The 14,070-nt window shown below is 39.3% G+C and overlaps 1 protein-coding gene across 1 annotated transcript in view; it reads right to left on the bottom strand.

Annotated features, from left to right (window-relative positions):
• LOC105815108 (chromosome unknown open reading frame, human C12orf42) overlaps window positions 1-14,070 on the bottom strand; it is a 108,630-nt gene that overhangs the window by 1,633 nt on the left and 92,927 nt on the right. Inside the window, exon 5 of the mRNA XM_012650244.1 lies at window positions 2,304-2,669. Coding sequence (XP_012505698.1) covers window positions 2,304-2,669 — 366 coding nt within the window. The remainder of the gene's footprint in view (window positions 1-2,303; window positions 2,670-14,070) is intronic.

The raw sequence follows: 14,070 nt of genomic DNA on the forward strand, positions 1-14,070 counted from the left end.
GGTTCTATGCCTGGCATGTATTGGTCACCTTCCACTGCACACTCAATATACCCAAGTCACAGAGAAAAATTTTTAGTGAATTTGATTTCTCCAATGAGGATGGTTTCCTGGTAATAAAGGTGGAATGGCATTGTAATAGCTCCAGGTAAATGAAAGCTTTCAAACTCATTGCTTTGCAAAAACTAGATGCTTAATAGCTGTTGATTTGGATTTCTACTCTTGGCAGATGATTGGCATTGGATTTCTACTCTTGGCAATATTGTGTCAATATTTCATGCGAGAAGCATCGACCAGAGAACATGGATGTGGCTCTGGGTTTTGGAACAACAGGACATGACCTAGACAGAATATGTTGTCCTCTGTCTTGAGCCAAAGAATAGAAATTCCTTCCTTGAAAGCAATTCGGTAGTGACGCATTTTGCAACAAACTGTTTAAGGGAGGCAGTGTAGTATAGTGAAATAAACAAAGCTTTGGAGTCAGGCCATCATAGATTCAAATCCTGGCCGTCACCTGTCCTGTGTCTCTTTGTCCTTATCTGAAGCATAAGGGTTGCATTACCTACTTTAGAGGGTTGCTAGTGAGATTGTTTGTTTATTCACTTATTCATTCACTAATATTGGAGTGCCTACGTTGTGCCTGGTAGTATTCTAGACACTGGGATACAGAAGGGCATCAGACAGGCAATATCCCTGCTCTCAGAAAGCTTACATTTTACTCATGGGGGAGGAAGAAGGGAGGAAAAGCAGACCAATAAGTAAGCAAATGAAAAAATTATAAATGTGAGCCGTTAATCAATCCTATGGAGAAAAATAAAGCAAGAAAGGAAGTTAGAAGAGACCCAAGTAGGTAACATTTCAGTAAAGACTTGAAGTGAAAAAGAAAACTAGCTAAGTATCAGAGGGAAGAACATGATAAAATGTTGGGTGTAAAGTACATAGTAAGTGCTCAATACCCAACAGCTATTACTGCCATATTTTGAACCTTAATATAGGAATGCTGTGACCTAGAGTCGGAATGGAAAGCTTGAATTCTGGCTCCAGCCCTAAAGTTACAAACATCTATGGGCCCCAGAGTTCACATCTAAAACGTGGGAAATAACAGTTCCTAACTCAGAGGAGGGCCATATGAATCAAAATTGAAAATATATGTTCATATTTTAGCACATTGTCTTGTACACAGTAAGACTCCAAAAACGTTAACCAACCAGCATCATCTGCTTCTCATCCTCAGCCCCACCCTCCCAGAAATGGAATCTCTGACTCAGCCTCTTGGGAAGAAGATCTCCCAGCCCCCTTCTTGAGTTCTTCCACCCCAAGCAGTACATTCTCTAGGTCAAAGAAAGTTCTCGTTTGTATTGAATCAAAATCTATCTCTTCCTTCTTTTGATCAATTCCAGTGAATTGTACAAAACATTTGGAGCAAAATCTACCTCAAAATTTTCCTAAAAAAAAAAAAAGGCTACATAACATCAGTCTAATCCTTCTTCTGTCACACATAATGGTTCATAGAATCTTTGGAGACAGGCAGTTTTTCCTTACATTTTCTCTCCTCCAATCTGAACACTAGCACCATAAACATCACCACCACCATCACCAGCACCACTCAATCCTTACTATGTTCAGGAAACTTTATTTATGTCAATCCTTTAATTACAACATCTTTGCAAAGTAGTAATTGTCATTAGTTTACAGATGAAAAACCTGAGCTCAAAGAACACGTATAGGATGTGATCGTGACTACACAGCTGAAATGGGAGAAAGCTGATATTTGAGCCCAGGTCTTCCGGGTTCCAAAGCTCATTCATTCTGGGACATCTCCTTACTTATAATCATTCATTTTATTACGATGTGTGAGTTTGAGACATTTCATTATTATATACATTATCCTGTGCTATAAATTCATGGCTTCCTTATCAGTAAAATGGGGATAATGATATTATCTGCCTGAGTGTTATATGAGGATTTCATAAAATAATAAAAAATTCTTAGCATAGTGTCTGGAACATGGTAAGAGTTTGATAAATGGGGCTGGAATGATGATAACAGTAATTAACAGCTGTCATTCTCAGGTGCAATACCTGAAGCACCAAATTACCTGTCATCAACTCACACCTGTTTTCTCCTTCAATACGATGCTTGGCAGGGGGCATATGTTCATTAAGGGTTGACTAATACAGTTCTTATCATACCTTCTAGAATAGGACCTGCCATTGAGTCAATAATTTTTGTTTACATTGAAGTTAAAAACAAAACATGACCAGTCGAAACAAGAAAAGAGTTAGGAACCACAATGTGATACCTACCAGAATTTCCCTTGGAGTCGGTCAAGGGCTGGTTGTGAAGTCTCCTGTGTCTATTGATGTGCATGCCTGCAGCCTCCAGGTGAACAGGATTTACCGAGAATGGCTGGATGGGCTTTTGTGCCATTGGCTGCCACACAAATGGACTGTTCCAGGCCTGCTTCGGTGCTCCTTTGGCTCCATTCTTAATCTCTTCCCCAACACCAAAGATCAGTGGGGCCTCATCTGTTTCACTGGATGGTGCTGGGGAAGAACAGGATTCTCTGTAGCTTTCTTCTTCAAAAGCAACTGTGCTTACAGAAGACCTGGGGATTATGTACTGGTGAGTGCAAAGCAGTCTTTTATATGCCATTGGACTCTGAGTCCTTTCTAGAAATATAAAAGGAAAACACAATAGTTTGAAAATATATACTTTAATCTCACCTACTAAATTACTGGCAGGAAGGATGAACTCAGGTGGCATATGGACTTTTGGTTGCTTATTTCATGTTTCTACCCTGAGCAAAGAGAAATGACAAAGAAGACAGGGACCAGAGTAGCTGAGCAGGAGAAGAAGAGAAGGGAAAGTTCTGGAAAGGGAGGAAGAAGACTAGGAAAGCTTGTGTCGAGTTCAAGCTGTGTTTTAGTCACGGTGTGAGGCCCTGGACATGTTTGTCATTTAATCTTTACAAGAACCGTGTCTAGCAGATAGTATTATTATCTCCATTTTACAGGTCAGAAAGCTAGGTTGGGCTTATACGTTGAATTGTGTGGCCCCCAAAAGATATGTTAAAGTCCTAACCCTCAGTACTTGTGCATGTGAACTTATTTGGAAACAGAGCCTTTTGAGATATAACCAAGTTGAGATAAAGTTATGCTGTATTAGGGTGGGTCCTAATCTAATTTGACTGGTGTCCTTACAAGAAAAAAAGTTATTACTCAGCAGAGATGGAACTTGAATCTAGATCTTTCAACCCCACATCCCAATCCTGACTGCTCAAGACACTCCCCTTGATGCACTGTCAGAAGGGGAAAAGCAATCTCAGTTGCTTAAAACTGCTCTAGAGTATTATAAAACATGCAGAGAAAAGCTATGCCTCCCACTTTGATTCTTATCCAGCAGTTGAAGTGGGTTCCTCTACATAATTCACTTCCAGTGAGAAACTAATAGCTACTGTGTCAACTTGGAACATTCATATCGAAATTTCTAACTTCTCAGCAGAAAGTAAACAGGAGAAAGAGTCCCCAACAATCAAAGACAGTAATGAGCAGAGCTGGTACAATGCCAGGTTTCCCTGGCACAGAGGAGGAGGTGCAGAGAAGATAATTTAAAGAGATATCAAAGAATCAAAACTGGCTTCTTAGCCCGTTGGTAATGGGTTAGTTATGGGTGGAGGAGACAGAAAGAAAGAGGGAGGAATAATTCTCCAGATAGCACAACTGTACGGATCGGGTGTGTGTGTGTGATGATTTAGGATTGGCATTTGAAAGTGCTAAGGTCTCTTTTGGGGAGAGGGGTTCTGTGAAGAGGATGAGAAGATACAAGATTCATTTGCCTTTATCTTATTACCCAATCCAATCCTTTTTTGAAATTCTTTTTTTTTCATATAAATAAAAATGAATTATGGCTTATTTCTAAGATAAGATATTATTCACAGTGGTGTGAGTGCAAGCTCTGGAGCTTGGTGAGCTGGATTTGAATACTGATTCTACAAATTCTACAAATTCCACAAATTACTAGCTGTATACCCTGGAAAAATTCCTTTAGGTTTACCCTGTCTCAGTTTCTCATTCATAAACTAGGGATAATTGTACCTACCTCTAGGAATAGTATAAGGAATAGATTACATACTGCACTGTAACTCCTTAGAGTACTACTTGGCATATAGAAATATGAATAAATAAATATTGAATATTAACATTATTAGTAGTAAAATAGAGTTTATATTAAAAATGCTTAAGTATAAAAATATGTAAAATTATACAATTTTATTTTTAAAATACCAAGAATAAAAACTGGAAGAAAATGAACCAAATTAATAGTTGTTTCTCAGTGGTATAATTCAAACTTTGGGTATTTTTATGTAATGTTCAAATCTTATGCACTGAATATATATTACTTATAATCCAGAAAGCACATTTAATTAGACAATGCAGATAAACTCTAGAGAGTTAATATAGTTTAGCATTCCTGACTGTAAATTTATTTAACCAGATATCTTTTACCCAGCAGTGATGTGGAATAAGATAATAAGATCATTCATGGAGGAAGCAGAATGAGGAAGGAGAAATTTTCAGAGCTTAGGGATCTGATTGGGTGGGTTATGGGCAGACACATTTGGACAAATGAAAGGCAATTTGCAGGAATACATTGGGCCTGTGGTAGTATGACCAAATGACCCAGTTTGATATGTGTTAAATTGTGTCCTCTAACAGATATGTTGAAGTCCTAACCTCATGTACCTGTGAATATAACCTTATTTGCAAATGCTATCAAGTTAAGATGAGACCATCATGGTTGTCCTTAATCCAATATGACTGGGGTCCTACCAAGAAGAGAAAACAGAGACACAGACACACAGAAAGAATGCCATGTAATGAAGGAGGCTGGGATTAGAGGGATGCATCTAATAGCCGAGGAGCACCAAGTGTTGCCAGAACCCCCCAAATTCACAAAAAATGCATTGAACAAATTTCTGCTTTAGAACCTCCAACCCTGCTGACATCTAGATTTGGACTTCTGGCCTCCAGAACTGTAAAAAATAAATAAATTTCTGTTGTTTTAAGCCATTCAGTTTATAGTACATTTTTATAGCAGCCCTAGAAAACTAATATACCCAAAATAGTTTCAATTTACACATTGTCCCAGAGTACAGTTGATCCTTGAACAACATGGATTTGAACTGTGTGGGTCCACTTACATGTGAATTTTCTTTCACTTCTGCCACCCAAGTCAGCAAGACCAACCCCTCCTCTTCCTCCTCCTCCTCAGCCTACTCAACATGAAGATGACAAGGATGAAGACCTTTATGATGAGCTATTTCCACTTAATGAATAGTAAATATATTTTCTCTTCCTTATGATTTTCTTAATAACATTTTCTTTTATCTAGCTTACTTTATTATAAGAATGGAATATAATACATATAATATACAAAATATGTGTTAATTGACTATGTCATCAGTAAACTTCTGGTCAACAATAGACTATTAGTAGTTAAGTTTTGGGGGAGTCAAAAGTTATACATAGATTTTCAACTGCATGGGTGTCAGTGCCCCTAACTTCTGCATTGTTCAAGGGTCAACTATAATTATTGATAGCAGCCCTTTTCACTTAAAAAAAAAAAAGCATCCAGATTTGGGGGATAGAAAAGAGGAAAAACCAGAAAGCGGCAGGTGTGAAATGGGAGAAGGAAGGGAATGGATTTCTTGGGCTCTACTATGCAGAAGAAACTGTGCCAAGGTGTAACAACTTGTAACAAGACACGCATTCCCTGTGTTCAAGGCACAAATAGCAAAGAGGTTGCTGTCCATGCTAAGTGCCAGGACACAGTCCTCCTGAGCTATAACCTTGTCTGCGAGGGGAAACCAAAGCAAAGGCCTCCAGCAGCCAGGCAGATAATAGAAATGAGAGAAAGGACCAAGTAGGGGTATCCTGGGGCTATGTGTCCCATTAAAGGGGGCAGGGAAGACACTTTCAGATCATATCTTTCATTGCCTTGAGGCAATGTGGGTCCAGTGCAGAAAGTCTTTCCGGATTTTCTGCAGAAGCAGAAATATATATATTTTTATGTATGAAAATTTCTGAGTTGTAAATGTTGGTAACATTCATTTTTTGAAAAATGCAGTATGGGATATGTAAAACATGACTGTTCCCTGAATCATCACAGGCCATCTTTGGTCTATGGCCAGGCTTGTAGAAGCCACACTATCGATTACCTCCTATTATAACATCTTCGCCGCAGAACGTGATTTTATAAATATTCAGCTTGGAACAGTGGGGATGCATCCGCAAGCCCTGTACACAAGCAGATCTTAGAGCTCTAGAAATCTGGTCTACCTCCAATACTTTAGATAGAGCTTTTATTTTCATTTTAATTGGTTGCCCCATTTCATCTTAGTGCCCATAATTTGAAATAGTAGACAAATTTATCGGGCTTTCACAAATGCAAAGAAACATCTAGAATCTTTCAGAACAGTAGCACTGGATCTCTTGATCCCAAAGGAAAACAAACAACACTAGAACCAACGGCATTTGATCTGTCCTTGTCCATTGTTCAATTATCAAGAACAGAATGGAAGACCTGAGACACTTTACACACTTGCATATCCCCGAAGTTATATGTGGAAAGAGACCTTAAAGGTCACTATTAAATTGGAACTAATCAAACAACACTTATGTGCACATATGGATATAAAACTCATCAGAAATCAAGCAGGTGGGGGGGGAAAGGGATGAATAAATTCACACCTAACGAGTACAGTGCACACTATTTGGGTGATGGGCACACTTATAACTTTGGCTCAAACTGTACAAAAGCAATTTATGTAACCAAAATGTTTTTACCCCCATAATACTCTGAAATAAAAAAAAAAAAGGTCATCTGAGACTGAGCCTCCATCACCTTCAACATCCACCCCTGTTTAATTTAAATACCTCCAGGGAACTGGACCTTACTACCTCTGCATCAAAGATTTCACTGCTTCTCCAAAGAGCAAGTAAGTAACTTTGTATTTGCATAGAACAGGACTTTTATATATTTATATATATACACATATATATAAAAATGAGTGTGTGCATAAACGTATATACATACGTACAGGGAATAATTATTGAACTCACTGTGTATGATGTTGGGATAAGTGGTTATTGTGCTTATTTATTTATTAATAGTTATTCAACCAATATTCATTGAGCTTCTACCATATAGTAGGTGCTGCCCCAGTGATTACTGAGGCCAGTAGAAATGATCATTCTGAGACTAAATCGATCAGCTGATTTATAGCAAAATGGACTTCGGCACAGAAAACAAGACCCTTCGTGTTCCACATACCCCTGAATGAACTTCAGGTTTCTTCTAGGATATAACTAGCAGGTTTCCTGAATAGATAGAAAAGCCAGTTGTTTTTGCATTAAGAAATCGCAACCAAAAACTGTTGGAAATGGAAAATCCTTTTGCAATTCCCCAATGACTTTCATTCTTTTTTTAAACATTTTTCAAATTTACCATTCCAGATAATGACAGAACTGGAGCCAAAACCCATAGCCCATGACTTAAAGTCTGGTGCCTTTTGTTAGGTTTCACATCCCTTGCATCTAATTCAATATTTCCCAACTCTGGCTGCACGTTACACAATATCTGACATACTTTAGAAAATATAGATACTTGGTCCTACCTGTGACCAACCAGTGAGGGTGGGGCCCACGTATTGGTGCACGATAAGGCCTTCGGTGATTAACACGTGTGATCAGGGTGGGTCTCAGTCACTCATCAGAGGTTTAAGGCATTGTTACCACTTTTATTCAGTCAAACAATCACAAACATACTAGAGCTATACCATTGGTGACATCTTCCTCAGGTATCATTCTATAGACAGTCTTCATTTCAGAAACCAGCATTATATTCCCCTTTACAACTCACATGTTCCTTTATATTTTATTGGTTTCACACCAGTAATTTCACTTATGCCTGACAAAAACTCTCCAGATACTCATTTTAGGAGGAAACTAAGCCTCAAAGAGAGTAAGCATCTTGTCACACCACTAGTCAGGCGGTGAAGAAGCTGAGTTTGGGACATGAAGTCTTGAGAGAGTTTTGTTTTTCTACTAAACCAGCAGTGCCAGTGGTGCCAGAGGATACACCTGACCCCCGTGAATTGGGCTTCATGAAGCGAGGGACGCAAACCGCCACGGTGATAACGGCTAACAAATACTCAGCACTGATCAGTGGCCAGGCTCTGTCCTACTGTCCAAGCCTTGACCCATAGAAAATGCCATCAGCATTATTTATAACATACAGGAGAAGAAATGGCGTCTTAGGCAGGAAAGTCGAGTACTCTGTCTAAGGCCCAATGAATAAAATTAACCAAATTGGGTTTTGCACCTATGTACGCCTGCAAAAGGCCCACATTCTTAACTTCTCCCTCGGGCTACCTCAAGCTACTGAAGGGCCCAACTTTGCCCAACTACTGAGTTTTTGGCATTTTGTTTTTAAAAAAGTCTTCCCAATATTCAAGATTTGCAAGTTCTTTTAATGTGTAAGCATCTCCACTTCTTATTTTGCAGCACAGGTCTTCCATCTGTTGCTAATTTTACTTGAAATAATATTGTGGCAGACAGGAGATTTCAAGGTACAATAAAATAAATCTCAGGACTAAAAAGCAATTTACAGAAACAAGTTCTCATTCCCTTTGAGCTGCAAAATAGCTCATGACAAACCATGACAGATGTTGATGTGTTCATTTTAGATTCAATAGAAAAAGACTCCTGTACATTCAGCCCATCTGAGGTGCCAGTGAGCGTGATGCTGACTCCACACCCACTTCTTAGAGCTATCCCTCAAAATATGACTTCTGTGTGTTTGTCCCCCCTCCGTCTCTTCTCACTCATGCTCCTAACTCCAGCATGTTCCTGTTATGAAGAGACTGGCGACAACTGTCCTAAAGGGAGACATGAAACACAGAGACCATCAATCCCCCAAAGCTCACTGTGCCCTTCACTCTAGGTACAAATAGGAGCATAAAGTGAATTGATTTCATCTCTAGCATATCTAAAACCAAACAGAAACCTTAAATAGGTCTTCTGTTAACACTAGAAACTCCAACGTTACACTTTTTAAAAGTATTCTTAGACCACAAAACGGAGTTTAAGGAAGTCTGCCACCTCCCAGTCACCTTTTCTCCTAGCGGGGAGTGAGAGTAATTTTTAAGCTAATGGTGTTGAGGCCAGGGGAAAAGTCCAGGGAGCACCAAGCCCTGAGACATGGGAGAGCTTAGAGGCCAAGTGCACAAGCTCTGAGCCCAGATTGCGCAGGTGAAATCTACGTTTTACTCCCTCCTGGCTGTGTTACCTACGCCAAGCTGCTTAAGTTCTCTTTGCCTCAGTTTCCTCATTCCCAAAATGGGAATAATGATAATACCTACCAAACAGGGTTGGAATGCAGATTAAATGAGTTAATAGACAAGGCTTACAGCAGTACCTGGCACATGGGAAGTACTCAGCAAGTCTTAGCTGTTACTATTATCATTATGATTGTATTACTGAAAATAATCCTTCCTCTCTCCCTCTATTGCTCCTGAATGACCTCTCTCAGTAGTAAGGACTCAAGAAGAAAGTAACATATTTTTCAGCTATCCAGGGATTTCCTCATTGTATGCATTCCTTCATTCAAAAATATTTATTGAGTGCCTACTATGTGCCTTGCCCTGTAGTTGACCCTGGGGATACAATAGAATAAGGCAAATGTAGTCTTTGCCCTCATGGAGCTTACAATGTACTGGGGAAGGTGGCAAAACTAGGCCAGAGCTAAACGGTTAGAAATTTCAGTGACTCATATCAAGGGAAAAACAAGGGGCTGAGACAGAGACGCATGAATGGAGACCTGTGAAGCTTTCATTTAATCTGAAACTGACCCGAAGGCTGAAAAGAGTTTAGTCACTTCAGGTGTGGGGAAAACGAGCATCCCAGCTTGATGAAGACTGAGACATGACCCTGGGACTGAGAGCTGCTGATGGCGGGAGGGAAGGAGCAGGTGAGGCACCAGGAGGTTGCACAACATGCTGTGGAAAGCTACTAAAGCTACTAGATGAGTCAGGACAGCAGCATTGACCTTTGCATCAGCCCCCAAGGGAACTGGCAGAAGGAGACAAGAGTGGAAGCCAATTAGAAGGCAGTGGGTGGTCGCCCAGGTGAGAGGTGATGGCAACCTGGATGTGTGTGGTACTTTCGTACAGTGAATCCAAAGAGTCAAACCAAGATCTGTTTCCTTGGAGCAGAATCTTCTGGAACTATAAATTGATAGGAACATTTAAATGGTACATTTGATGAGCTGCTAAAGGCTAAGTGTGGACTAGCTTGATAATAAAAACTTCCTGGGGACCAGTGTTAGGGAATCCCTACATTTTAATGGGTTTTGCCTCAATGAACTCCACCAGTTTCTCAAGGTGAAAGTCTGAGAACTGAGAACTATTCCTTCATGGCTGTGACAGGAAGAAGGGAAGAATAACCATTATAAAACATTCCCAGAACATTCTCCATAACAAAGGCATATCAGAGCCTTATTCCAGCCTGAAGGAAGGGCATTTTTCCCACTCCAGCCCCTTTTCTCTTTCCTGTCTTACCTAGGAGGGAGAAAAAAAAAATCAAAGCAATACATGTGATGGTCACATACCCACTGAAAGACTGAGATTTAATCCTAAAGTTATAGGATGCTTCCCTTCCCTGCACCTTCCCATCACACCAGCAGGGCTTCAGCATAAGAACAGTGGATTACAACTAGAGAAGTGCAAAATGCAGACTCTCTCTTAGGAAGAATGGTTAGGGAAGCCCGAAGTCCAGAGGATAGAAAAAAGTAAGAACACTGGGAAAATGTGAAGCTTCTGGCACCTATAGCTACAGCAAACATTAAACACAGCCCAACACCTAGCCAGATTAACATAAAACCTCACACTAAAGATTAGTTTATTCCAGTTCTTTTTTTTTCTTTCACAGAGGAGGTCTCAATCTGTTGCCCAGGCTGGAGTATGGTGGCACAATCATGGCTCACTGCCTCCTCAAACTCCTGGGCCTCAGCCTGATCCTCCTGCCTCAGCCTCCCGAATAACTAGGACTAGAGGTGCATGCCACTATACCCAGCTAGTTTTTTAATAAATTTTTTCAATTTTTTTGTAGGTACAGGGTTTTGCTACATCGCCCAGGCTGGTCTCAAACTCCTGGCCTCGAGCATTCTTCCCACCTTGGCCTCCAGAGTGCTGGGATTATAGACATGAACCACCACATCCAGCCATCATGTTTGGCTTTCAGTAAAAAATTGTGAGGCATACCCAAAGGCAAGAAAAAACACAGACTGAAGAGACAAAGCAAGCATAAGCGTCAAATTCAGATAAGACACAGAGGTTGGAATTATCATAAAAGGAATTTAAAATAACTATGATTAATATGGGCTCTACTGGAAAAAGTAGACAGCATAAAAGAACAGATGGGTAAGATAAGCAGATAAATGGAAATTCTAAGAAAGAATTAAAAAAAAATAGAAAAACACTGTAGCAGAAATGAAAAATGCCCTTGATAGGCTCATTAATAGATTGGACATGGCCAAAGAGAAATCAGTAAGCTTGAAGATAGGTCAATAGGAACTCCACCAAACTAAAACATAAAGGGAAAGGGAATTAAAACAAACCAAAAAAAGGACACCACAGCACATACAAGAACTTTGGGACAATTTTACAAGGTATAACATGCATATAACTGGAATATCAGAGGAAGAAATGAGAAAGAATGAAACAGAAAAAAATATTTGAAGTAACTATACCTGAGAATTTTCTAAAAATGGTGATAGACACCTCAGAGAACATCTAGCAGGATAAAGGCAAAATAAACAAACAAACAAAAACCCAATGAACAAAAACAAACAAAAATTTAGGCATATCATTTTTTTAAGAAAGCATGCTTACATTTGCCTTTGTTTCATTTTTTTTATTTCAATAGATTTATGGGTACAAATGCAGTGTTGTTACATGGATATATTGTACAGCGTTGAAGTCTGGACTTTTAGCGTACCCATCACCTGAATAGTGTACATTATACCCATTAGGTAATTTTTCACCCCTCACCCTCCTCCCACCCTCCCACCTTTGAAGTATCCAATATCTGTTACTCCACTCTGTATGACCATGCATACCCATAGCTTAGCTCCCACTTGTAAGTGAGAACATAGGTATTTCATATTTAAACCAAACACAAAGAGAAAAATTTGAAAGCAGCTAAAGAGCAGGGGGAAATATACACCTTATAGAGGAACAAGGATAAAAAGTGAGAGACACTGATTATGCAACATGGTGAGTATAGTTAATAACATTGTATTGGATTTGAAAATTGCTAAGAGAGTAGATTTTTGTGTTCCTTCTCACCACAAAAAATGATATGTGAGATAATGTATATGTTAATTAGCTCAACTGATTCCACAATGTACACATATTTCAAAACATCATGTAATACACTATATGTATATATACACTATCTTTATTTATCAATTTAAAAATTAAATTAAATTTTAAAAAGAATTACAGCAGACTTCTCATCAGAAATCATGCAAGCAAGAAGAGAATGGAATAAAATATTTAAAGCATTGAAAGGCAAAAAACATCATCCCAGAATTCTATATCCAGCAAAATTATCCTTCAACATTGAAAGGTAAATAAAGACAATTTCAGACAATAAAAAAAAGAGGAATTAATTGCCAGCAGGCCTGCCCTGCAAGAAATGTTAAAAGAAGTTCTTTGGGGAGATGAAAAATAATATAGATCATAAACTGATATCTACATAAAGAAAGGAAGGCTTAGAGAAGGAATAAAGTAAAAGCTTTTTATTTTTCTTATTCTTAATTTATCTAAAAGATAACTGCTTCTAAAAGAAGCTCACCCCCCACTTCATTCCAACACAGCCCCCTGTGCCCTCTATCGTGTCTCCTTTCCCCACTTTATTTCTATTCAGTTAATATAATAATATCCCATATATGTAACTGTTTGTCAGTTTCATGTCCCTTTCCTTCAGCAGAATGTAAGCTCTGTGAGGGCAAGCACCATCTCTAAGTCATGTCCCAAGCACCTGTCACATAGTAGATGCCCCAGAAACTTATCTTGGAAAAAACCAATGAATGAATGGACCCCTCACCTCTCAGGTGGGTGCTCTTCAGTACTACAGCATCACCCTTCTCCACGTCGTCTCATCACTGGTCTGCAGAATTGCTGGGGACAACCACTTCACCTCTCTTTCCTCAGCGATTGGTCCACATCACTCAGTTCATCATAATCACCCATTCTGGTTCCTGTAGTCATGGTGACTTGATCCCTACCAAGGATGTCAAAGTTTTGTCTCAAAACACCAGTCCCCCAAAATTGGTTGTGGCACCAATATTTAAAGAAGAGTTCTAGGGCTGTGTCAGCTCACGGGGCAATTGCTGATGTCTACCACGATGTGGGAAAGTGAAGTGGCTATAAGGGCAGGGATTTGTCATAGCTCAGGCAGTCTGCTAACTATGAGGGTGCCTGTCCCTGTCTTCTGCAGGAGGGATGTTCGTTCTCTCAATATTACTCAACCAGCCCTCTTCCCCTAGTAAAGAGATGCATGGAGTCAGCTTCTCACCATACATCAGAAGGTAACTGCAGATCATTGAGATGTAGTTCACCCTCCCCTCACGATACCGTCTCTTCCTCATGACACCATCAGCCTTATTCGGCTACACTTAAATCACAGAAAATCTCCAGCCCAGGAACACAGGTGCATATTGGAATCTTTTATATATTTTTAAACTTCTGGGCTAGACTACAAAATGTTTCAAACATGAGATATAATTTAAAGAACATTGGTCTGAGAGCCAGAGCATTTGGTTCTAGTGGATTGATTGATTCGTTGAGTGGATATCTCTAGGCATTAGTTTCCTTATCTATAGAAGAATTAAAATGATCTCTAAAATCTTCTCTAATAAGCCTGTGTGTTTCTTAGTAGTTTTTAAAACTACACTGAACATTTTTTCTTTAATTACCTTTATTTATATTTTTGATACATCATCTTA

Source organism: Propithecus coquereli, unplaced genomic scaffold (genome assembly GCF_000956105.1).
Source record: "Propithecus coquereli isolate 6110/MARCELLA unplaced genomic scaffold, Pcoq_1.0 Scaffold316, whole genome shotgun sequence".
NCBI classification, from domain to species: Eukaryota; Metazoa; Chordata; class Mammalia; order Primates; family Indriidae; genus Propithecus; species Propithecus coquereli.